Here is a 25,895-nt window from a genome sequence, read left to right as displayed (position 1 = left end):
TGTGTGTTTTCCTTTATTCAGTAGTTTATTCAGTATGAAAAATGCAGTGTATGTTTGACGTAGTTCACCTGTTTGAGAGAGTTAACAGCCCATACCCCCCAGTATTGTGAGAACTGACCCAGGGCATTGTTGAAGGGGTGGTGTGAGGGCTATGAGTGAGTCCCAGTTGCGAGACTTATATATGCTGGTGAGCTGACGAGTGTGAGATTAGGTCTACCCTTCCTTCTGAATTTCTATTATAACTTTCTTACACCTGTGGTTTATTATTAACCACAAAAATTCTCCAGAAAATGTACTTTGATCCACTGGGATTTCCTGTCTCTAATGTCAGCTTCAAGGGGTAAACATCCCTGCTTGAACTCATTGTTTTTAAATATTGAAAAACCCCAGCATTTTTATTATTCTCCCCTCAAAAAATATTGTCCTCAATAATTGCTTGTATCAACATGCCAAAAGGGTGAAGGAAATGTAACAGATTTTTGCTTTACCTTTTATACACAGTGTTTGAGAGTCACTATAGCCTTCCTAAGGCACAGGGGTACAGTGGTATCATCGCACAGTGGGTCCCTGGGTTCAGTTACCTGTGCTATCTCTGCTGTTGGTATGGAGTTTATATGTTCTCCCTGTGTTTGCATGGATTTCCAGTGGGCGCTTTCCTCTCACAGTCCAAAAACACACTAGTAGGTTAATTGGTTTCTGGAAAAATTGGCCTAGTGTGAGTGTGTGAGTGTTTGTGTCTGTGTGTGCCCTGCAATGGACTGGTGTGCTGTTGACGATATTTTTAGCTCCCCTGCGACCCTGAACAAGATGAGTGGATGGATTTTGCCTTTCTATTCAAAGACTGTGCTTTTTCTATTCTTTCAATTTGTTTTGCTTTTTTTGTTTTTGAAATAAATAATAAATGTCTCTACAAATTGCCTGACAAACTGGGTGTGTTGGTGTGCCAGGTCCTGCCTATTTTGGTTCTACACTTCCACACCCTGAGACTGATTCTACTCTCCCAAACCCTGACACTGTTCCTTCTCGTTATGGAGTTTATATAACAAAAGTTCGGGAGGGATGACAACAACCAAACTCAATCGTTCCAAGCCGACAGTAATTAGCAATCACTCCCTTCGTCCTTCCTCCACCAAACGCTATAAATACCAACTTGACATCTCTCTCCCTCGCGTGTGACTTTTGCATCCCACCTCCACCCCAACTCCACCTCTGCAGCTGGTTACCCTTGGTTACCCTGGGTGGGGGTCCTGGCCTCCTCGTCCTATGGCCAGGAGGTTGACCCTCAGCCAAGGAGGTTAATCCAAATATCAGTTCCATAATAGTTCATTAGGCTTTGATCTTGGGTGTTGTCATTCCTAGTGAACATTCTTAAACACTTCTCTGCCCAGGAGGGTCTTTCCTGCTAAACTCTTCTCAGTCCATCTATTCCCCATCCATACAATCCTTAGGTCTACAGACAATTGTGCCGTAATAGTAGCAGTCTGTCTCTTTCTAGCCAGAGTATGAACGGTTTTATTCCCCGTCACAAATTAGTGTTCATCACTCAAAGATCAATTGAATCCATTCAATCTGTGTATTTATGTTGTTTTATGGTTTTATTTATTACTATCAATTAATCTGTGTCCAGTGGCAGCAGATGAACTCATGGTTTTGCTACTCTAATAATTCTCTGTATGGGGGTTTTATTCAGAACAATTAAAATAAATAACTAGTCAGTAGTTCTCATCAGTATGAGAACTGCCCCTTGCTGTCTGTACTAAACCTAGTTCACTTCACTTGCAGCTTACTTCTTCTGAAATCATTTGAGCTCCTGTAAAAAGGACAGTTTTGCTGGAGACACTGGCGTGCCAAAATCATTTTCAAACTTCAAGCTAATTTTAACTGCGGTTTCAAATACAGGGGCTCCAGATCTCCAGAGACGCCGTAACACACAGTCGTAATCCTGTCACTCATAATTTATCCCTGACTCTATTTGCCAAAAGGCGGTACTGGAGGTGGGGAGGCAGAGAAGTTGATTGAATGTTATTTGAGTTACGGTATTAGTGGCAAGTAGGGAAGCACGCGTGATTAGCAATTTTATTTGAAGAAATTAAGGTAGGAATACTCAAAATAAGTCCAATATTAAAGTTTAATTTTAGTTTAGATAGTTCTGTTACAACCGCAGCGTCCGCTGCTGCCAGTTTTTCTAAATAAGCTTTTGTTAAGTTTTATCATTGTTAATTAAATAATTAATTTTACTGTCTGAGTTTGCTGGCTTGCAGTAGCTAGAAATTAATATTTCAATATTTTTTAAACGTAAGAGTTCATCAAATGAACCATATGTACGACACATTTCCATCCTGGACATCATAGTCAGTTTTTTTCTAACGTGGTGGTTGCTTTTAATACAGTTTACGGTATAATAAGATGTACATACAAATCAGATATGAAATTATTGACTCCCTCTGACTTTTGCACTGAAAAGACAGGTGCAATACTGTAGTTTTGACCTTCGGTTTGTGTGCAAATACGAAAGGCTTTTCTAATGACGACATCGAAATAAGTTGTTTTCATTCGGATATAATTCTGCATTAAAAAATAGTACTTTTTTAGGAAATCGCTGGATTTGCAAAATGCATGAGCCAATTAAGATGCATTAATTAATCTTGATGTTAATGCATTGCTGGCATATTTACGAGACGTACTGTGATTGGTGCAATATCGGAAATTCTGCAAATAGTTTCTTTGCATTTTAGAGTAGTCTAAGAAAACGCTGTGCTCATGACGCCATAAAATAATAACAAGGAATGACTTATTACCCTGTAGCTTGAAAATGTAAAAGATAATCCTAAAGTTGTTTGTCATTATTCCATCCATATGTTCTGTAAGTAATAAAAAGTGAGCGAACAACTGATTTACATGGAGTGACAAAGAAATAATAACAACAAAATGTATTTTCTGTTATTGCTGCTCTCAGGGTAAGGTCATTTTTCCTGTTCTAATAGGATCGGGCTGTGAATCCGGCCTGCTGCATATTTTCAGGGCGACCAGAAACGACCCAATTAAATTAATAAATTAATTAATAAAGAAAGGGTTTTTTATCTTACAGCTTTATTTTATTTTAATGCACAGTGTGTGTTTGCATACCTGTTGGAGTAAATTAGGAAGCACGTGCAGTGCAGTATGTTTGCATGTCTTTCCGTGTGTATGAATGGTCTGGAATTCGTGTCTGGAAAAGGCAACCTCACTTAAATAAAGCAAATATTTTTATAATATGTAAATAAACATTGACAAAAAGTATAGAATTACGCAAGTTTTTCTTCTAATGTGAATGATTTTTTTTTTATTTTATTGCTTTACACATTATTTCTACTCTAGCGTTGCCACTAGAAAAAAGAAACAACAACAACACATGTCTTTTCTGTTATTGCTTCTGTTAGGGAAAGGACATTTTTCCTGTTCAAATACAGGGGCTCCAGATCTCCAGAGACGCCGTAACACAGTCATAATCCTGTCACTCATAGTTTATCCCTGACTCTATTGGCCAAAAGGTGGTACTGAATGCGGGGATGCAGAGAAGTTAATTGAATGTTATTAGTGTATTAGTGGCAAGTAGGGAAGCACGCGTGATCAGCAATTTTATTGAAAGAAATTAAGGTAGGAATACTCAAAATAAGTCCAATATTGAAGTTTAATTTTCGTCTAGATAGTTCTGTCACTACAGCTCCGACACTGCTGCCAGTTTTTCTAAATAAGCTTTTGTTAAGTTTTATCATTGCTAATTATATCATTAATTTTACTTTCTGAGTTTGCTGGCTAGAAGTAGCTAGAAATTAATATTTCAATATTTTTTAAACGAAAGAGTTCATCAAATGAACCATATGTACGACACATTTCCATCCTGGACATCATAGTCAGTTTTTTCTAACGTGGTGGTTGCTTTTAATACAGTTTACAGTATAATAAGATGTACATACAAATCAGATATGAAATTATTGACTCCCTCTGGCTTTTGCACCGAAAAGACAGGTGCAATACTGTAGTTTGTTCCTTCAGTTTGTGTGCAAATACGAAAGGCTTTTCTAACATCGAAATAAGTTGTTTTCATTCGGATATAGTTCTGCATTTTACAAAAATCTTACCTTTGTAGGAACTCGCTGGATTTGCAAACTGCTTGAGCCAATTTAGATGCATTAATTAATCTTACAAATTAAAGTTTTTCTTCTAATGTGAATGATTTCATTTTTTAAGTTTTGGAAGCACTTTATATCACTTTACACATTCTTTCTACTCTAGCATTGCCACTTGAAAAAAATCACTAACCGCGCAAAATTACTTCGAACACAGTGCGGCCTGCAATTTATAACAGTACACAAAGTATACCACTAAGTATTCTAGAAATTGCATTAAAAATAAATATAAATTCATTTTTTGGGAAACCCTACGTCCTGTGTATTCCGCAATCATAAGAATACAGTAACTTTAACATTTAACAAGGGTAGTTTGTGTGTTGTGTAATTGTCTGAAATCAGACGGGTTCCATTGAGTTTCCTGTTTAATGAAATGCAACAATACATTCTAAAATTTTTCCAAGAAAAAGTAGGTCAGATATAGAGTGAAAATGGTTTACAGTAGGTAGCATTAAAGTTTTTAAGGCTATGCATGTGTAAAGTAGTATCATTGTTGGCAAGCATTCCATTTTGTCATGTGTTTTAGTTTGTACTGCATTTCAGACTTTAAGCCAAGTTAGACCTAAATGCTTTTCTACCTTAATATTAATCTTTTTTATCACTCTTGGTAAATTGCATTCATATAATCTATTTTCTGCTACTTCTCACACCTTCTAAAATGGGTAAAAGTCTGCAAGTTGAAAACCACTGACAGAACAGTATTGAATGATATACTGGCTTGTTCTCATGTTGGTTTTGGTAGGTTTGGAGGCAGGCATGTGAAAGGGGGGGACAAGTGATGTTAGTTTACAGATATAATTGCAGGGCAGGGCTTGTTAATTCATCTTATGTTTCCTGTTCAGGCAAAAATGGCTAGGTTTCCTTGTATCTGGTTTAGTAGATCTGTCTTGGGATTTGCTTTCCATGTCTACTCAGGCTCAGCACAGCAAAATGGTGAATCCAAGAGCTTCTACACGCAAGAGGAAGGCCGTGGCCCCTAAGCGCCAAGATCTCCTCCCTCCTTTACCACCCCAGCGATCCGAAAGACCAGGTCATGATTTACTTTATGATTTTAGCAGTTCCTGTTTTAAGCCAGCACGTGTAGATGTCGGTTCTCTTCTGACTCCTATCACTGAATTTGTAATATTCCATTTTATCACTCCAGTAGTATCATTTGTATTGGTTATCTGTCACATCCTTTTGCAAGTGAGCGTCTGCAAGCTTAATAGGAAACACATTGGTGGATATGTGAGCACAAACCGTATTTACACATTTGTGTCTATGGTTAGTCTGTTGCCTTGTCTCTCTTTGTGGTCAGTGCATTAAATGGTCTGTGTTATAGAGGGAGAGTGTCACGACCACCAGGCAGTCAAGACCGACTCTTTAGCGAGCTAATCATCACCAGCAGCGGGTGATTATTAACAAACGCCGCTGCACGAGTTAAACCACCTGCACACACTCCACCGTGCGGTGCACAGTGCTATTTATACCATCTTCACTTGCTTCCCGCTGCTCGGTATTGAGTCTACTCCTTGAGAGCTTTACCTGGCGTTTTTTCCTGTACCTCGTTTATTCTGGTTATTGGACTCCCCTTCTGCCTTTTCGACTTTGCACCTCCCCTCTCGCCTCGGACTGTCTGCTACTGGAGTTCTCCCCGGATTACTATTTGCCTTACGCCTTTTGACCACGACCTTGCCTCTCGTTTTGGATTGTTCACCTTCCTCATCTATTACCCGTGCCTGCCTGTTTAGGATCCTTGTATCTTCCCACCAGGGATTCCTAACAGAATACCGAGCCAAAGATGGATCCCGCGGATGCACAAGCCTTTCGCTCACTTTTCAATCGCCATTCCCAAGCTCTCACCCAGCTTCAATCTTCGCTTCACATTCTCTCCAATCACGTCGCTAGCCTTCCGCCCTCCCCTGTCCCTTCGCCTTCAGCACAGACCACTGCTCTGATCCCTGTGACCCCGCCCACCACTCCCGTAACCTCACTGTTTGTTCTCCCGGAAAGATATGACGGCAACGCCGCGGCTGTAGGGGTTTTATTGCGCAATGCTCCTTGGCTTTCCAGTTGCATCCTGGGCATTTTTTTTCTCCCCGGGAGCAGATCGGTTTTGCCCTTTCCTTGCTCACCGGCAAGGCTCTGGACTGGGCAGCTGTGTTGCTTGCTAGGGGAGATTTTCAGTTTGCTGATTTCCAGGTTTTTGCTGACCGGCTCCAGGCACGTTTTTCTCCAGTCAACCTGGACCTGACTCATCTCTGGCTCGCCTCGCTTCGTCAGGGTGATGGATCTCTGAATGATTATGTGGCTGAATTCCAAGCCCTCGCCACGGAATCTGACTGGAACCCAGAAGCCCTGATTTGACTTTTTTCTAAGGGTCTCTCTGAAGATCTAAAGGACCACCTGGTGCTCTCGCCACTTCACAACCGCTCTCTCGAATCAGCAATGGCTCAGGTGGTTGAACTGGACACCCGCATTCGGCTGCGGAGAGCAGAGAGTCATGCTGGAAGCAGTCCTGGCCGTCCTGAAGGTACTACCCCCACGGTGCCCACTCTGCATCATGCATCCCTTTCCTCGGAGGAAAAGGAAAGGCGCCATCGGGAGGGACTATGTCTCTATTGCTCTGCACCTGATCACCTTCTCTCTGCTTGTCCCTTGAGACCCCCGTATCCCTCTTGAACACTTCCGCAGCCTACTGTTAGAGTCAGTAGTACCGTTTTTTCTCAAACCTCGTCTGGCCCTTTATTCCCAGCTAAAATTTCTTGGACTGACTTACACCTTCCCCTTTTGGTTTTTGTTGACTCGGGGGCAGCGGGGAACTTTATAGACGCCACTTTTGCTAAGAAGTTTCCCCTGGCTCCGGTCTCACCCCCGATCTGTATTCAAGCTCTGGATGGATCCCCGATTGCACCTGGACGGATTACCTGGCAGACCGTCCCTCTCTCTCTAACAGTTGGTGCTACTCATGTTGAGGAAATTTCACTCCTTCTCCTGGACTCGCCTGCCTACCCGGTAATCCTAGGTCTTCCCTGGCTCAAGGAGCACGATCCCCACATCTCCTGGGACAAGAACGAGCTCATTGCCTGGAGCCACTCCTGTCATGTCAACTGTTGTCGTCAGCCGGTTAAGGTTGCTGCTGCAGTAACCTCTATGGAGGAGCACTCTACCATCCCACCCCAATACAGGCATCTGAAACAAGCCTTTGATAAGCAGAAGGCTCTTTCGCTTCCACCTCACCGTGCCTGTGACTGTGCTATAGAGTTGCTCCCTGGAACCCTTCCACCCAAAGGACGGATCTACCCTCTCACTCAGGCAGAGAATCAGGCTTTACAAAATTATATTAAGGAGGCTCTGGACTCAGGATTAATTCGTCCCTCCTCTTCTCCAGACTGTGCGGGTTTTTTCTTTTTTGCGAAGAAGGACGGCTCCTTGCGGCCGTGTATTGATTACAGAGGACTGAACTCCATTACGGTCAAACATCGTTACCCCCTGCCTTTAATTCCAGCCGCTTTGGAGTCCGTACGGGGAGCCTCCATCATCTTGAAATTAGATCTACGGGGGGCTTACAACCTAATCAGGATACGTGAAGGGGATGAGTGGAAGATGGCTTTTATGACCACCCATGGACATTATGAATATCAGGTGATGCCTTTTGGTCTTGTTAATGCCCCGGCGATCTTCCAGTCATTCATGAATGACATCTTTAGGGACATTATTGGGAATTTTGTTTTGGTTTACCTGGATGATATCCTCATCTTTTCTGCCAACCCTAGGGATCATGTCCACCACGTCCAGGAGGTCCTGACTAGACTCATTAACAACAAACTCTATGCCAAGCTTGAGAAGTGTGTTTTTCACGCCTCAAAAATTCACTTTCTGGGTTACATCATTTCCCCCCTTGGTGTAGAGATGGACTCTGCTAAGGTGGCGGCCATCAATGACTGGCCAGCTCCTCGTAACTTAAAGCAAATTCAACATTTTCTAGGTTTTGCCAACTTCTATAGACGTTTCATCCAGAACTTTAGCTCCGTCATGGCGCCTATCACAGCACTAACCCGCAATCGACCAGGCTTGGGTAAATGGAACCTGGAGGCTAACCAGGCTTTTTGACGCTTAAAACAACTCTTCAGTTCAGCACCACTTCTACGACACCCGGATCCCTCTCAGCCATTCATTGTGGAGGTTGACGCCTCAGCCTATGGGGTTGGGGCAGTCCTCTCCCAGCGCCACGGGGATAAGCATAATCCACATCCCTGCGCCTTCTTTTCAAGGAAGCTCTCCCCCGCCGAGGTTAATTATGATGTCGGTAATCGTGAACTCCTAGCTATCAAGCTGGCCCTGGAGGAATTGAGACACAGGTTGGAGGGGGCACATCACCCCTTTGTCATTATCACGGACCATAAGAACCTGGCCTACATTCAGTCAGCCAAACGCCTCAATTCCCGTCAGGCCCGTTGGTCTCTTTTCTTTTCTCGCTTTAATTTTGTTATCACCTATACACCTGGCTCTAAGAATGGGAGGGCTGATGCTCTCTCTCGGCTCCATGATCCCCCGGATCTGGACTACACACCGGAACCAATCATTTTATCTAACAGAATCCTCGGGGCGATCCACTGCTCTATTGAGGATCAGATCAGACGTGCCCTCAACGGAGCTATAGTTTCTTTGTGCTGCCCGCCGGATAAGCTTTTTGTACCGGACAACTTGCGTTCTGCTGTCCTGCAATGGGGGCATGACTCCCTTTTTGCAGGCCATCCCGGGTGCACACGTACTCTGGACCTACTCACCAGAGATTTCTGGTGGCCTTCCATGCGATCAGATGTTGCAGAGTACGTCCGAGCTTGCCCGGTCTGTGCCAGGATCAAGACTCCGCGTGCCAAGAAGACCGGTTTACTTCACCCTCTTCCGATCCCACACCACCCTTGGTCCCACATAGCTGTGGACTTCATTACAGACCTTCCTAGCAGTCAAGGTCATACGGTAATCTTGGTGATCTCTGATCGTTTTTCCAAGGCAGCCCATTTCGTCCCCCTCCCAGCATTGCCCACAGCCCAGGAAATGGCGTCACTGTTTGTGCAACAGGTCTTTAGGATACATGGGTTGCCCGACGATGTGGTCTCAGACAGGGGACCTCAATTTGTCTCGGCCTTTTGGAAGGCGTTCTGCCAAGCTTTAGGGACCCATGTATCTCTGACTTTGGGTTATCATCCTGAGGCCAATGGTCAGGTGGAACGGACCAACCAAAGTCTCCTTACCTTTTTGAGAGCCTTCACCTTCAACTCGCAGGATGACTGGTCATCGCTACTTCCCTGGGCAGAATATGCCCATAATTCTCTTACCTCCTCCTCCACAGGTCTCTCTCCCTTACTCTGTTCTCTAGGTTATCAACCCACTCTCATTCCTGTCACCCCTCCGGACACGGCTGTGCTGTCGGTGCGTCATTATATTTCCAAGCTGTGGAGGACCTGGAGAATGGTGAGGACAGCTCTCACCAAGTCAACTCAGCGCCAGGGCAAATTCGCAAACCGACACCGCAGACCAGCCCACCATTTTCGCAGAGGACAGTTTGTTTGGCTATCAACAAGGAACCTACCTCTACACCTGCCTTCCAAGAAGCTCCGGCCTAGGTATATCGGCCCCTTCAGGATACTCTCCCGGATCACCCCAGTTACCTTCCGTCTTGCACTTCCCCCCACCCTTAAAATCCACCCGTCTTTCCACGTCTCCCTCCTGAAACCCTTCTACCGCTCACCTCTGGCGGCTCGCTTCGCATTCTGGGGCACCAGGCATATACAGTCCACAAGATCCTCGACTCTAGACGGAACCGCGGTACCCTTCAGTATCTGGTTGACTGGGAGGGTTATGGCCCTGAAGAAAGATCTTGGGTTCCGGAGGATATTTTGGACCCTATGCTAATCAGAGACTTCCACAGGGACTATCCCGATCGGCCTTCTCGGGTGTCGGGAGCCGCCCGTGAAGGGGGGGGTACTGTCACAACCACCAGGCAGTCAAGACCAACTCTTAAGCGAGCTAATCATCACCAGCAGCGGGTGATTATTAACAAACGCCGCCGCACAAGTTAAACCACCTGCACACACTCCACCGTGCGGTGCACAGTGCTATTTATACCATCTTCACTTGCTCCCCGCTGCTCGGTATTGAGTCTACTCCTTGAGAGCTCTACCTGGCGTTTTTTCCTGTACCTCATTTATTCTGGTTATTGGACTCCCCTTCTGCCTTTTCAACTTTGCACCTCCCCTCTCGCCTCGGACTGTCTGCTACCGGAGTTCTCCCTGGATTACTATTTGCCTTACGCCTTTTGACCACGACCTTGCCTCTCGTTTTGGATTGTTCGCCTTCCTCATCTATTACCCGTGCCTGCGTCTGCACAGGATCCTTGTATCTTCCCACCAGAGGTTCCCAGCAGAGAGATGCTAATGGACAAAGTATGTTTCTTCCAGGGACCAGTGCTATGATGGAGGTCAGCCCGGTCCAGGAACCTACTAACAAGCAGCTACGCAGGGGCCCTTCCACCAGAGCAGTAATGTCCTTTGCACTTCAACTGGGCACCACACTGGATACACACACACTGGATAAACTACACACACTCTGGATAGACACTGGATACACACACACTAGAAGCACACACTCTGGACACACACACACTGGATTAACTGTACACTCACACTTGATACACACACTCTGGATACACACACATGATGGATAAACTGTACACTCACATTGGATATACACTCACAATGGATACATACTGTACACACAGTGGATACACACTCACAAGGGATAAATACTGTATTTAGCTTTGCCTGTGTCCAGTCTAGTACATCTGTGTGTAGATTGATTGTTCTTGTCTACACAGACTCAGCAGAGCAAAATACAAAATCAGGAAAAGCCAGGTTCTGCTCGTAAGAGGAAGGCTGAGGTCCCTCAGCGCCAAGTTCCTCCCCCTCCGCCACCACCCCAGAAATCTGACAGTGCAGGTCAGTGCGAAGCTCCACCACTGTGACTCGCTGTGTTTCTGTGTGTCTTCATCTGCCTGTCTGTCCCTCTGTGTCTCAGTTATTGTATTGGCCTCCCTTCAAATTTTAGTTCAGGGTTATTGTCACGTGTTCCTGAGTACAATTAAATGCTTACTTCCGTGTTTTCCTCAAACATGACAAATGACATAAAATATTACATAACATTGACAGAAAATGACATAACAAATTACATCTCAATTCTTGGAGACAATAACAGGGTAGCAGCTATTATTTAACAAACATTTAGATAGCAAAGCTGTGTGCAAAGTTCAGCAGTGGCTGTAAATTCACTTTGCTTTCTGATTCACAAATTCAAAGTTGTGGTTGTGTTTTGAGTTCAATGCAAAACAGAGGGGTGTAAGTGGGTGGAGAATTTAAGAGGTGGAGTTTAGGAGTCTTATGTCTGTGCTGTAGAAGCTTTCTTTGAACCTAGAGGACCAGGCTCTTATAAAAAGTGCATTTCCAGGGTGGTTTTGATCCTTGATAATTTAACTTCCCGTTCTTAGGCAGTGCGTGGATACTGCATGGTCATGGTCATGCATGGCATGGTCATCTGTCACTTTAATCATTTAATTTTTGTAAAGTCAGCTCTTGCAATAAAAAAATCAGTACACACACAACTGAATGCAAAGTGCTGCTCCTGTAAAGGTCCTTAAATTTGTCTTTTTTGTGATCCAGTCATACAATATGCCATGGGAAAATAATTGTGAGCATATGTCAGTTAACCACTGAAGTACACTAGTCATTGCCAAGCCTGGCCACATAGGTTGTGCATTATACAGTATAGTTTGACATTCTCTTCATATTTTCTTTTGAGGCAGGTAAATCTGCTAACCTTATGCTTTGTAGGAGTATATACCCAACCAAAATTGTGTTTATCTGAACAGCAGTTACTTACTTTTGAAATATTGGAATAAACAGATATATGCGATATATATAAATCTCTAAATTTATGAAGAAAAGTGTGTGACTGATATGCGAGTGCAGACTGTATGTGTCTATATTTTTGGTTAGTCTGTTGCCTCATATCTTTGTGTGAACAGTGCATTAATTATTTGTTTTGTACAAGGGGAGAAGCCAGTGAAAAAGTGTAGGTACCGTCCAGGGTCCCGCGCTTTGATGGAGATTCGCCGGTACCAGGAATCCACTAATCTGCTTCTACGCAAACGCTCCTTCGCCAGATTGGTAATGTCTTGTACACACTCATGCTACAAAAATAGTGGAAATACAGTAAGGTAGTGCTCTGTATACAATGGACTTCTTTATTGTATGTTTTCTTGGTAACAGAAGAGCACTGATGCTGACAATAACTCTGCATGCTTGTCTGGTATCATTGTGTTTTGCTACCACAGTCCCACTACCCGGAAGCAGTGAGTGAGGTGAGGAGCAGTGAAGCTAAAAAACAAAGTAGAATTAGTAGGAGTTTAACTCAAGTCGCTTACTTGTGTCTCTCCACTCAATTCTAGAAGGTTTTGTGGGGGGTTTTAATCACCAGCAGCTTCAGACATTTGCAGGGACATTAAATCGGACCATTCGAGCCTTGATTGATCTGCCGCTAAAGATGTTGTGTGGTTCCAGGTACGCGAGGTGTGTAAGCAGATGTTTCTGATGGATTACAGATGGCAGGGCATCGCTATCACCGCGCTTCAAGAGGTGAGACTGTGGGTTTACCTTGTGGTCTACTGTCTTTGAGTTTAGTGGTACTTTACTGTCACTCTACACCATTGACATACTTGTGTACTTGAATTTATATTTACATCTACATCAGATATGAGTATACGTATAAAGATTCACATTTAAATTGTTCCAGAAATGGCCAGATCCCATCACATCTATTGCCTGTCTTTGTCTGCCAATGCATGGTACAATATACCTGAAGCTGTACCTGGTTTTCTGTACAACGCAATGTAATCACCAAGGAATCTGAGCCCTCTACTGCCACCTATCGGAGTGTAGCAGCAGACCTAGTGTCTTCTGTCAATTATTGATCTTACCGTGATTGTTTTTCCACATATCAAATGTGGTTAAATGTTCCTGAATTGTTAGCTTTGAGACAGAAATTAACCTTGAGCTTTGTTATAGGGAAATTATTTTGTTTAACAGTTTAAAATTATTTAAGGATCTTGAATAATTATGAACCGTGACATATTCCAGTGGGATAGACTGGCATTCCGTCCAGGGTGTACACTGCCTTGGGTCTTTCGCATGCTGAGATCTGGCTCCCCTGTGACTCTAAATTGGAAGAAGCAGTTGGAAAGCAGATTGATGAGTGGAAATATACCATGTTTGGTGTATTGACTACTTGACGCATTTTTTAAGCTCACATCATCTGCTCCTTGTATTTATATAATATGAATTCAATACGTGAGCCTTTGCAAAATCCAGGTTTACCAGGTTGTTGTGGTCATTTTGTCTGTCTGTTGGGAAATGCGCCCGGTGTCTCTGATCTACGCCCCTGCCCTCTCTTAGGCTGCAGAGGCGTTCCTAGTGCGGCTCTTCCAGGACTCCTACTTGTGCTCATTGCATGCCAAGCGGGTCACCCTGTTCTCCAGGGACGTCCAGCTGGCCCGCCGTATCCGGGGTCCTGAGGACCGCGTGTGAGGAGCCAGTCCAGCACCGTTCAGCAGGATGGCCACAATGTCTGGATATTTGTCAGACATTGTAACAGGTGTTGTATTTCCACAAGTTCTGTTAAGTTGGAAATGATTATGTTCGATTTTTGAGCTCCTGTTGAAAACTTTTCTATGTTATGCAAAGACTGTATTTGAAATTGTTACAGTATGTTCTGTTGTTTGAATTTTTATGATGTCGAAATAGTGGCTTGAATTCTGTGCCTAAGAATACCAATAGTTTTTATTTGCGAGCAATTTTCAAAGTCCTGTACTATAGCTCACATAATACTGAGCCTGTTACTGACTTTTTCAAGAAAAGACACATTGGAAATGGTAGTTTTAAGTAGTATGTGGGAAAGTGGTTTGCGGTAAGGAAAAGGAAAAAGAGTTATATTAGTTTCTATTTTGTTTTACAGGGTTAGTCAAAGTGCAGTTGTTAATGTTGACAGTTTATTACAAATTAGTTACATGGGTAACTGACAAAAAAGATTTCAAATTAAAGCATAAATGTCAAAGATTCTAACAGTTGCAGTCCTTCTGTGGAGGAGAAAATAATGCTTCAGTAAAGTAATTGACCTTTATACTTGTCTACAGCAACCCTGTTTCTACTAAAGGTTTTTTGTAGATTGTGTTTTTATTTATTGTGTTTGATATTATGTAATTTATGGTTATTATGTTTGTATTGTAATTTTTGCAAATAAAAAAAAACAGGTGTCAAAATAGCAGACTTTAAGCTGACGGGACGTTAGGAGGTCTTTACTTAACAAAGGATCAAAAACAGGAAGTAAGATTAAACACACCGCTGTGGAGGTGCAGGATGAAGGATTGTGAGGTGCCAGAGCTGGGGTAGGTGTCCAAATAGGTCTAATAAAATATGGGATACAAAAATAGACCATATTACAGTTTTTCTCAGCTGCTCAAATTAAATTCCTGAAACATACTTTTTCAAAATGGTTAATGCAAGTCCCGCAAATTAAGTGTGATTTGAGAAACACTTTTGTCATTTATGACTGTGTTTACACAAAATTCAAAGCACATTTGTACAAAACAATGAATGCAAATCTGCAGTTAACAGAGTAAGGCTTGTGAAACTAAATGAATTAATTAGTTCACAGCTGAAAGCAACCAGTCCCATGACTTAAACCTTACAGATAACAGCCAAAATTGTTATATCATCAGTCAAAACTGAAGCATACATTTACTGTATTAGGTTACCAGTGAGTTAGTTTTGCAGAAGGATGGAGCAGGAACAAGTAGTTGGAAGAAAAAGGGGTCTGAATGCATGGTGATAGTGCTGGGGGGAGATAATGGGAAAGAGAAAGGTGGAGTTATACAAATACTGTACCTCTAATGAAATAAAGGTCACCACAGTCCAAATCATGGCTTAGTAGTGACGTGGCAGGACCCTTATTGGACACGGAGTCATACGGAATGTGACAGGACAGTGAGGGGTAATATAACCATGTTACTATATCAGATGTTATCATCTTTTGAATAGCTTTCTGGGAGCAAAGATAGCCAGTATTCCATTTCTGGGCTCTATTGTATTGATTGATGTCCTGTTTTGCATCTGAAGCATGTGCTAAATCTTTTGATTTTGTTAGAGCCTTTTGCACCTACCTATATTGTCCTGTTTTGCAGAAAGATGGTTTTGAGGTTCGGTTAACTTTTTGAAAATGAGAACTTTCAAGAATTTATCTCAGGAAAACTGTGTTAAATTAGCACATGAGATTGCAAATGTCATTTGCAATCTCATGTGCTACATTAAGAAAAGAATGCTGCTCTGCTCTGTAGTCATTCCAGAGCAAGCAGGTACATTCTGGGGCTTAAAGAAAATTGACAGGCTGAAGTAAATTATTTTTTTAGTCTTGAAGAATTATTAAGTTGAGACCCAATTCAAATATTCAAAATCCTCCAAGAAAGTGAAAAGGACAACCCCGTGGACTTCTTCCATTGTTTAGTTTTTCTTCTATTTAAACAGCACAAGAACTGGACAGAAAAGGAAACTACTGTAGGAAGAAGCAAGGGTTATGAGAAGAGATGTGGAGGAAGGAAAAGGATAAACAGCAAGATGGGGGAAGGAAAACTATTATGGATGGGAAGAAGGATTTGGGAATAAAGCCTGGAATGGTCCACAAATACTACAGTATTCAGTCATTTGTTGAACTGAACAAGTACAGTGGCAACAGTAGGCAGTAATAAGAAAGAGGCTACTACTTTAATCTGAGTCATTTGACATTAACACCGTAACGAGAGAGAAAGGACACTCCATTAAAACTGCACTGAGAGAAAAAAGTTAAAAGTTAAAGGACATTTAATGGATATTAAAGTACATTAAAATCGTACTGAAAGGAGAAAATACTGTACATACTTAATTACTTTCTAAAACAGAGACTTCATATTCCTGTAGCTTTCAAGTCAACTACTGTTACATCATACTATTAAATTAATATTCTTAGGTAGAGAATTCAAAGAATATTTTGATTAAATAAACTTTAATAAGAAAAATAAAATCTTTACTTAAAAAAAAACATTTGTGAAACAGGAGTCTAAAACCCAAAGAACATTTAAAGAATTTCCAACATAACCACTGGAAATACAGCATCTGTAACAATGTCTAACTACCATCCAGCCAGTGAAAAATCTTTGCAACATATCAATGTGTTATCGAGAGCAGCTGGTGGCCATCCTGCTGAACGGTGCTGGACTGGCTCCTCACACGCGGTCCTCAGGACCCCGGATACGGCGGGCCAGCTGGATGTCCCTGGGGAACAGGGTGACCCGCTTGGCATGCAATGAGCACAAGTAGGAGTCCTGGAAGAGCCGCACTAGGAACGCCTCTGCAGCCTAAGAGAGGGCAGAGGTGTAGATCAGAGACACCGGGCGCATTTCCCAACAGACAGACCATTTCATGAATTTTAAAAAGAATAAAAATACACTGCTCCCATAATAATGAAACTTCATTCTTCAGTCCTTTCAGATGCAAGTACGCATTCTCTAAAAAAGCCTTTGCAGAAAAACATTGTTCTACCAATATTTCTCACATTACAATGTCTGCAAACAAAGGTTGTATCAAGGCTAACAGTTCAAAGGTTTCGATAGTTGAGTGCCATCTTCAGACACCTAATTAGAAACTAACTCAAGAATAAGTCGTTTCTACTTTAACCATAACTTACTGGCTTACTATTTGTCATAAGAATTTCTTTTTGTAGTAGCAGTTTGAACGATCCAAAATTTGTCTTTAAAATTAATTTCCTTGCTTACACATAAGTAACGTGAAGGAACATATGCATAGACTTTACAACACAAAGCAGTCATGATCAGGTAAAGACGGACCTTAAGGTAATGAGGAGTGAAATAACACCACAGATTTGCCTCCTGCAAATCACTATAAACAAGTTAAACCACATTTGACAGGTGAAAAAACAACCATTGTAAGATTGAAAGCACCATCTCTGCTGAACTATGAGCTACAGTCCAGCAAGTGGCAATGAAGTGCTCATAGACTGCTGTGCTCTATCACTAGTGAAAGACCATTTAATTACATTAAATAGGCAACCAGGTATGATCTCAGGTATACCTTGCATTGGCAGACAAAGGTAGACAGTAGATATGGTTGGTTTTCCTAAGAGGTGGTTTTCTGGAGCAATTTACATTATTTAAAGACTTATTCATATCTGATGTATGTCACTGGTATAGAGTGACTAGACAATAAAGTACCACTAAACTACTGCAAGGTGTTACCTCTTGAAGCGCGCCGATAGCAATGCCCTGCCACTTGTAATCCATCACAAACATCTGCTGACAGACCTCCCGTACCTGAAAACACACAATGTCAGAAATTTCAGACGCTGGTTGGAAAAGTATCGACTTAGCTCAGGCTTAAGGCTTAAGTGGACCAGTTTAGCTTTCCTACAGAGATGTGACACTGCTGGGGATTCTAGAAAAGCCCACAATTGAGCTACATAGGAGTGTAGAGGTTCCAAAAAGCCACAGGAGTTAAACTCCAACTGATTCTGCTTTGTTTTGTGCTTCATGGTTGCAGATCCTGCGGTCCACACTCACTGTTCCTGAGTGGCGTGAATGTAGTAGCAAAGCACAATGCTACGAAGAACAGCACGTATGCGTTAATGCCACCAACAGTGCTCTTCTGTTTTAAATTCCAGTGTTCAGTGCACAGGATCAATGTATTTTCCCTGACAAGGGAAAGAGAAGACATTACCACTCTGGCAAAGGGGCCTTTGCGTAGCAGCAGCTCAGTGGATTTCTGGTACTGGCGAATCTCCATCAAAGCGCGGGTCCCTGGACGGTACCTACGCTTTTTCACTGGCTTCTCCCCTTGCACAAAACAGACAAGTTAATACACTGTTCACACACAGGGATGAGGTAACAGAAAGACGACCAAGACTGTATGCGTGCAGATAACCATCCTGCAGTTCTCTTACTAGGTTTGCAGGACATTGTTTATAAATACAGTCCTGAACCGACTAAAAAGAAATTAGAGGACTTGACAGATACCATACAAACAACAACACTGGAAAGATAAATGGAGAAACACTAATTTGGTGATGGGAGTCAGAAAACAATAAAGATTCTGTATATAAAGCTATTTATATGTAAAACCTAAACTGTTAGATATCACATGATTTAAGCTGCAAATATGGGAGAGATGATTATAGACTGTTAACCCATCTGCTTGCCTGCATTGTCTGAGTCACCACTAACGTACATAATTAAATTTACAAAGAGGCTAATACAGTAACTGAGTTCCTCAGTGAAACAACACCCAGCAAACAGAGACACAGATGGACACACACAGAAACACACAGCGAGTCACAGTGGTGGGGCTTCACACTGACCTGCCCTGCCAGATCGCCGGGGTGGTGATGGAGGGGGAGGAACTCGGCGCTGAGGGACCTCAGCCTTCCTCTTACGAGCAGAGCCTCCCTGATTCCGCATTTTGCCGTGCTGAGCCTGTATACACGAGGACAATCAACCTACACACAGATGCGCTGTTCTGGACACGGGAAAGCTAACTCACCTGCCTTTGCCTGAACAGGGGACATTATGGCACGACTTGGCTTGTTAATTCACTTTTAATTGAAGTCTAAAAATGCGGTACAGAAAACGTGAAAAAAACAGAAGGCTTACTAACAATAACTTTACTCAACTTGTAAAGCCTTATAACATTTAACGAAATTAGTTTACTCAATATTTCACCACGTTCCTTTGTTTGTACATTACATAATATGGAATCCCATGCAATAAGATAGAAATACTGAAAAACACAGAGTAATAAGGAACACAAGAATCTTAAAAACTGTAACATCTTAAACCCCAAAATATTTCCTTAATGAAGTAATGCATTAAGAGGAATTACATTTTAGATTTCCAAGCACGTGAAAAGAGGTTTTTCTCTCAAGAGAAATGGAGAGCTGGTCTCCCCTGTCATGTGTTCGGACATGACTACCGCTCTCCTCTTGGATTCTGGTCAAGCAAACATTCCCACTTCTCATCGGTGATGACTGTAAGTGTTGTCCATAAGCCACAGCCAATAGACGTGTTCAAACACACAGACCAAGAACATACGGAAATTTCATTTACGTTGTATTGGGTTAAGCAAATGGAGAAGGAAATATTCCTCCATAGTAAATAATATAAGCTTAAAAAAAATCCCTATATTATATTATGTTATCTAACGTAGCCAGCAGTACTGATCCCTGCACAACACCACACTTTGCAACGCGATATCGATACATATTTTACACCTATCACGGCAAGTCTTAAATATCCCACAGATACATGTAAAAAATACATTCAATAGTGTGCATCTTAATTGGCTCATGCAGTTAGAAAACTTCTACATTTAGTCAACACGATAGATATTTAAAAAGAAGCATAACTATATGCGAAAGAAACATGATATTGCGTAATTATATTATTCATTTCTCATTGAGTATTTAGAGCCTCTAGGATGTGTAAACTTACATAGAAGAAGTTGTGGAATAGTTTCTAGTTACTGGAACCAAGCGGGGAAATAAAATGCTTGACCTAATTTAAAAATGTATACAGTATATTCGACAATATCGACCTAGTATTATAAATTAAAAACAGTTTTTTTTAATACAAACATACCTTTACTTGTTTTAAGCAAAATGTTGTTCAACCTCGTCTCTGGCAGCAGATCTTGCAGAGTATTTTAAAAAATGCATTTAATTAATAAGACCGCCTCTTGCCGATTTGTAGCCAATAGCGTGACGGAATGCATGATGAGTGATAGGTTAGTTACCTAACGGAAGGAGCCATCGCCATGTTTTGCACCGCCTTGTCTTGGTATGTTATTTTGATTGGATAATTTCTTTCAAACCACATCGTTCGTTGATTGGCTGAGCGGCCTGTGAGCCGAGATCTGGGTTGTTTGTGGAGAAGCATGGATTAGTAAACTCACAATATATTTGCGTTTAACTGGATTTGCCTGTATTCGTCAGCTTAGGCAGCCCCGCTAGGGAACAATTCAAAGACATGAACAGAACGTAAATGCGTTGGTTGACATGGAGGTCTTCCTGATGACCATAGGGGAATTTCATAAAGCGAGAATACTCAACCGGACAACTTTAGCAAATATGTCGATGAAAGTCTTGTCTGGTTTCACGAAGCAAGATTGAATATTATCTGGTTACCTGTAGTAACACATCCAGGTTCGGTCAAACACTGCCTGACTTTGTGATAAACAAGTAATAGGTTTATTCCATAATGAAAAACAGAAGAAAGAAAATACGTTTCGGCCGTGGAGGCTCCTGTTGACACCAGTTGACACCTGAAGAAGGCTTCACGGCCGAAACGTTGTGTTTTCTTCTTTTTTTCAGCATGGAATAAACCTATTAAATGTTATATTAAATAGTATTGCATGTTCCTTTGCAGCCTACGCATGCTGACGCAGCTACCTACCTGAACTACTTTGTGATAAACAGTTCTGTACAGTTATCTAGAAATCCTCTGCAAATACGTCATTTTTGTCAAGGGATACAGTGGATATATGATCAATTGTGTAATAATAATAATAGCTTACACTTATATAGCGCTTTTCTGGACACTCCACTCAAAGCGCTTTACAGGTAATGGGGACCCCGCTCCACCACCACCAGTGTGCAGCCCCACCTGGATGACGCGACGGCAGCCATAGTGCGCCAGTACGCTCCCCACACACCAGCTCTCAGTGGGGAGGAGAGCAGAGTAATGAAGCCAATTCATAGAGGGGGGTATAGAGTGAAGCTACAGGAGCAACATTAAGCAAAGCGAATGAACAGTGTTGGTAAACAGCCGAGCTTCAAAGTAAGCGTCCTTCAACCTAATATAGTATTGCTTGGAGCGTATAACAACATTATGCAATGCAGCCGAGTATTGCTTGCTGTACAGCAGGGGTGTCCAAACTACGGCACGTCACCGAACCCCGAGTTAATTTAGATTGGAACTAGATTTGGCATGATATTAGGTAAAAAAATGAAGTGACGCCGGAGGCTTGGTTCGAGTCCCCAGAGGTGGGGGGCGCATATCTACGTGAACCCGAGAGCGCTACACTATTTTGAACACTAGGTGCCGCCATCACGTAAAATCACATCTCAAAACTGATTAGCTACCCCTTCGGCCTACGAAACTGAAACGGCCCCCTCTTTACTGTCTTCAAAACTTTAATTCTGTAAATTAACGTTAGCAAGCTTTTGAAAATGGCGGAACCAAAGAAACGAAAAATTGACAGCGAATGCAGGAGATTCCAGCCACGTTGGCAAAATGAATATTGTACCATTTCACCGAGTCCTGAGGCAAGTGTGTCTGTTTAATTTGCCAAGAATTAGTTGCTGTAATGAAGGAATATAATGTAAACAGACATTATGAAAATTAACACCTGTAAGAGTAGTCCCCTAAATTAAAAGGCAATTTGGTTATTGGAATGCACTTATATCTGGTATTATTTGAAGTAGTCCAGGTGGGTAGCTGCGTCAGCTGCAAAGGAACAAGTAATAGATTTATTCTATGCTGAAAAAAGAAGAAAGAAAACACAACGTTTCCGCCTTGGAGCCTTCTTCAGGTGTCACCTGAAGAAGGCTCCTGTTGACACCAGTTGACACCTGAAGAAGGCTCCACGGCCGAAACGTTGTGTTTTCTTTCTTCTTTTTCAGCATGGAATAAACCTATTACTTGTTCTTTCTGGTATTATTTGTTTATTTGGCCTCACCTGTAGCATGTGGCTCGCCGCTCCAATTTTTTTTCTCCATCTGGCCCCCAGTACAAAAAGTTTGGACACCGCTTCTGTAGACGATTTGTAGATGGCAAACTCCTATGCCAGAAGGATGCCTGTCTTATGGCTACAGCTGCTCTCCAGCAGGAAGTCTTGGGAGTTTGAATTCCTGGAACCCTGGACCTTTCTGCCCTTTGGTTACAGAAAACAATCTTGACAAGAGCTGCCCAGTCAAACATTACAGGTGAGCCCTAATAATCATACCTGTTTTTTAGATAAAGTGTGAAGTTTAGTAACAATAACTCACTTGGGTGAATCTGCACTAAACGTTTTCAGTGCTTAATTAAAATTTTCAGATTTTCCATTGCTTAATGAAACAGGTGGTTGTCATTGAATTCCTACCCCTCCTTATGGTAGATTTCACAAACGGACAGATGGCATGGCAGGAATACCACCGAACAGCAGAACTTGATCTTGGTGTGAGGTATTTGTCTACAGTGGGATACTTCCTGCCGACCTCTGACCTGTGGTGCAGTGATGATAATGAGCACTTTTCTATTAAGTGTTGGTTTCTGCTTCACATTTCAGCCCTTTTGGAGATGCACACATTTTTGTTTAGTCAAAAATTAGACTTTTCATTGTCCAACACTGCCCTGCACTGTGCAAATCTGGCAAGAGGAAGTGGTCTACAAACACTGTAATAAATACTTACTGACTTACTGTAATATTATTACTGCTGTGGGTTTCTTCTTCACATCCAGAAACTTTTGGAGATAAGCAAATTTGTGTTTGGTCTCAAATGAGACTTTTACCTGTCCAGCACTGCACTGCACTGTGCCAGTTTTCCAAGACGAAGTAATATATAAACACCAAAAACATTAGCAAGGATGCAACAGTGAATGAAGAACGATTTTCTATTAGCTGTGTGTCTTTATATCGCTTTCCACACTGTTTTTGGGATGCACAATTATTCTTTTGCCAGAAATGTACTGTAACTACCCTGTCCAGGAATTTTTTGTTTGTGCTGAATTTGTCCCCCGAGATATAGCACATTATGTTTTCGTAGTGTGACAGTCAGCCCCCATACAATAGCTCAGGAGAACTGAACCGGGGCGTTTCATGAACCAGGTTTAACAAATTCAGGATTTTCTTCAATTAGCTGGATTTAATTAATCAGATAACAAACTTCGGGTTTAGTTTTGTTCCATGAAGTCGACCAATTAAATTAACCCGTTAAAGGGAGTCTACACGTTCTTGCCGCACTTCAGCAGACATGGAAGGTAGAGCATCAAATCCTTGAATCATTTGCACCTGGAAAACCACGATAAAAGCGAATGCGTCTTCAGACAGTGACCATGATTTATGGCTCTTCATAAATAACTATGAGGAGAAAAACCTGTTGTTTAACAGGTTAACAAAGATAGATACAGGTTACAGTATAACAAAGAACTATACTGTAACCAATGCAAAAGTCAGAGAAGACACCAGGCAAAGAATTGCAGACAAATTGAATGTGGAAGTTAATTATTAAATCCAATGAAGTATGTCAAAATAAGACAAAAGTATAAAATGTCAGCAAGCTCACAAGTATTAGCATTATTCATTTGATTTACTCATTTGATAATAAAGGAAACATTGTGATAATGTAAACTGTACACAAATTTAAAAACTTCTTTTGGTGGAAATTATTGACAGCTTTTGTATATTGTGTAATCAATAAGAATATTTTTAGGCTTGGAATTTATTTTTTAACCTGTACATTGATGGGTGAAATAGGGGCCACTCAGCCATCACAGTAAAAAACTGCACCAGACACAAGTAATCATACTGTAGTCTGAGTTTCTGTTAATGCTGAACTACATCAAGCATTATTAACAATGTATGGACTTGAGAGAATGTGTATATAAAGTATAGCCTGCTGTCTGGTAAAACAGTATTTTTAAAGAAAATATATCAGCACACTATAAAGGGTTTTGACAATCTCTAAACTTTCATTCTTTCCACAAAGCTCCAATGTCAACTGGATCCAAGGAAAAAGGTGACATCATTTTTACAGGGGACTGAACTGTCTGTGATTCAAGCTCTTAACCAGTCAGGGTAAGTTTAAATTAAAGTATTTCACATAATCATTATACTGTCTATACCCATGTGTAACAGAACCCCACTTGAGGTGAGATGAGTGTAGGGGAAATCTGCCTTATTAACTAGTATTAAAGGTGTGGGATAGTCTGGGGTAGTGAATCAGTGTCTCTCTAAGGGTGGTGTATTTGTATTTCTTGCCTCAAGTTCTTTTTGTTCTTTACTATTGATCAAGGTCCTTGCACAGACTCCCGTTAATATCCACACAGTTTAGAGATGATGTGGGTTTGCACAGCAGGTTCAACTGTGCCTGGACTGGGAGGGGGCTCTGGAGCAAGGTGCAAATACACAATGCATTTTTTCACCTGGCCATTCGGATGGTCAACATGGTGGCATTGTTTGGCTACAAAGCAAAAAGTAGTTCCTTAATTAGGAAACTGCGACATACCCCTCTCGCAGTCCTTTGACTGCTCGTCTGTGCTAACCTACAGTATGTGGTACAGTACCTTAAAAGGAGTAGCAGTGGAATATCCTCAACCTGGTCGATTTCTTTAACAGCTGCCCTGTTACATAAAGAGACTTATTCCATGGTGACTTGCTAATAAGGACATAAGATACACTGGGGGGGGGGGATTCACAGATTCCAAAAGACAACAAGATTACTGACGTCTGTATAACATTATTTACATACTATTATTTTTACTAAAATTATTATTATGCTAAAGTTAAATTTAATCTAACAGTACTTTTCCTTGAATTTAAATCACTATATACACCGTATTAATGTTTAAAAATGTATCTAAATCCTAAATTTAAAAACATTAAATATTGGTCGACACATAACATTTTTAACCTCTTTATCCAGTCCACAGGATATCAATCCATTGCCCAACACACACATACAAACCACAGAAACAAACAGGCTAACATCCACCACAGCTTGTTTTACAGAAGCCAATTAACCTGAGCCGAGCAGTATGTGGGAGGAAACTAGAGCACCCAGAGGAAATCCACATAAACATGGGAGAACATACAAACTCCATAAGGATAGCACCCCAGGAATAGAACCGAGGGCCTCAGCACTGTGAAGCAACAATATTAACCACTGTACCACCATGCTGCCCTACATGTTAAATTTATATTCTAATAAGAATATCTCTTTAGCATTATAGAGATGAAATTTCAAAATATTTAATGTTTTGGTCTAGATTTTGCTTTGCACACTTTACTTCACAGGTTGACACTCAGCATTCTCTGTCACAAGATTGAGACCTTGCTGTGCTATTCTCTGTGACTCCCTTTTTTCTCCACCTGTGCAAAGAAAATAAACTCATAGGAACTCTCCACTATCTCTAGCTGACTTGGAAATATTATTAAGGCTTCCACTGGTCCTTGTGTATCCCTTTATTTGTTAGGTATGCAAACCAAAACCTTGTATATACTTTAATTTAGTCTTTGTAATTTTAAAGATCTGCATCTATGGGATGCTGTTTCTCTTGCTTCTTTCGGGGTTCTGACATCTTTGTCCTCCAGGCCAGGTTGTTGTTCTCTCAGCTACCTGAGTTAAGTCAATAAAGAAAACCAATTCAAATCACACCTCTGCCTTTTCTTGATCTGCATTCAGCCAAACTACTGCATCCAACTAAAATGCAGCATCATGGCTCCTTGTTTTCCAATAGAGGAAAAACGTATCTAAGTAAAACACCAGCGGACAATAACACAGGCTTGCTGCTCTTGGTGGGAGGAAATGTGCTCTTTTCATTGGTACACATCTGGAAAG

At 41.6% G+C, this 25,895-nt stretch overlaps 2 protein-coding genes across 2 annotated transcripts; one reads left to right on the top strand and one right to left on the bottom strand.

Moving 5' to 3' along the window:
* The first annotated feature begins 1,957 nt into the window (after positions 1 to 1,957).
* LOC138216031 (histone H3-like centromeric protein A) lies at positions 1,958 to 15,155 on the top strand. Its single transcript, XM_069178979.1, has 7 exons — positions 1,958 to 2,094; positions 5,085 to 5,199; positions 10,613 to 10,692; positions 11,029 to 11,149; positions 12,258 to 12,373; positions 12,767 to 12,841; positions 13,658 to 15,155. Exons 2-7 carry the CDS (start codon positions 5,100 to 5,102, stop codon positions 13,787 to 13,789), a joined length of 624 nt encoding a protein of 207 aa, XP_069035080.1. The 5' UTR covers positions 1,958 to 2,094; positions 5,085 to 5,099; the 3' UTR covers positions 13,790 to 15,155.
* Positions 15,156 to 16,096: 941 nt separating this feature from the next.
* On the bottom strand, positions 16,097 to 20,041 carry LOC102694570 (histone H3-like centromeric protein A). Its single transcript, XM_006638975.3, has 5 exons — positions 19,936 to 20,041; positions 18,660 to 18,774; positions 18,023 to 18,138; positions 17,545 to 17,619; positions 16,097 to 16,647 (listed from the first exon to the last, which is right to left on the bottom strand). The coding sequence occupies exons 2-5, from the start codon at positions 18,757 to 18,759 to the stop codon at positions 16,516 to 16,518; spliced, it is 423 nt and encodes a 140-aa protein (XP_006639038.2). The 5' UTR covers positions 18,760 to 18,774; positions 19,936 to 20,041; the 3' UTR covers positions 16,097 to 16,515.
* Between the last annotated feature and the right edge of the window lie 5,854 nt (positions 20,042 to 25,895).

The sequence above is a fragment of the Lepisosteus oculatus genome, chromosome 15 (assembly GCF_040954835.1).
Source record: "Lepisosteus oculatus isolate fLepOcu1 chromosome 15, fLepOcu1.hap2, whole genome shotgun sequence".
Lineage (NCBI taxonomy): Eukaryota > Metazoa > Chordata > Actinopteri > Semionotiformes > Lepisosteidae > Lepisosteus > Lepisosteus oculatus.
Note: the sequence above shows the minus strand (reverse complement) of the source record. Positions and strands in the feature narration are given on the sequence as shown.

Bases quoted from the DNA above. Each gene is read 5' to 3' on its own strand.
- LOC102694570 (XM_006638975.3), bottom strand. From the start codon at position 18,759: ATGCGGAATCAGGGAGGCTCTGCTCGTAAGAGGAAGGCTGAGGTCCCT. The intron at 17,620-18,022 runs GTAATGTCTTCT...GTGTGTTTTCAG, and splicing joins AAGGCCCCTTTGCCAGAGTG to GTACGGGAGGTCTGTCAGCA. The intron at 16,648-17,544 runs GTAACACCTTGC...GCCCTCTCTTAG, and splicing joins CTATCGGCGCGCTTCAAGAG to GCTGCAGAGGCGTTCCTAGT.
- LOC138216031 (XM_069178979.1), top strand. From the start codon at position 5,100: ATGGTGAATCCAAGAGCTTCTACACGCAAGAGGAAGGCCGTGGCCCCT. The intron at 10,693-11,028 runs GTAATGTCCTTT...TTGTCTACACAG, and splicing joins GGGGCCCTTCCACCAGAGCA to ACTCAGCAGAGCAAAATACA. The intron at 12,374-12,766 runs GTAATGTCTTGT...GTGTGGTTCCAG, and splicing joins AACGCTCCTTCGCCAGATTG to GTACGCGAGGTGTGTAAGCA.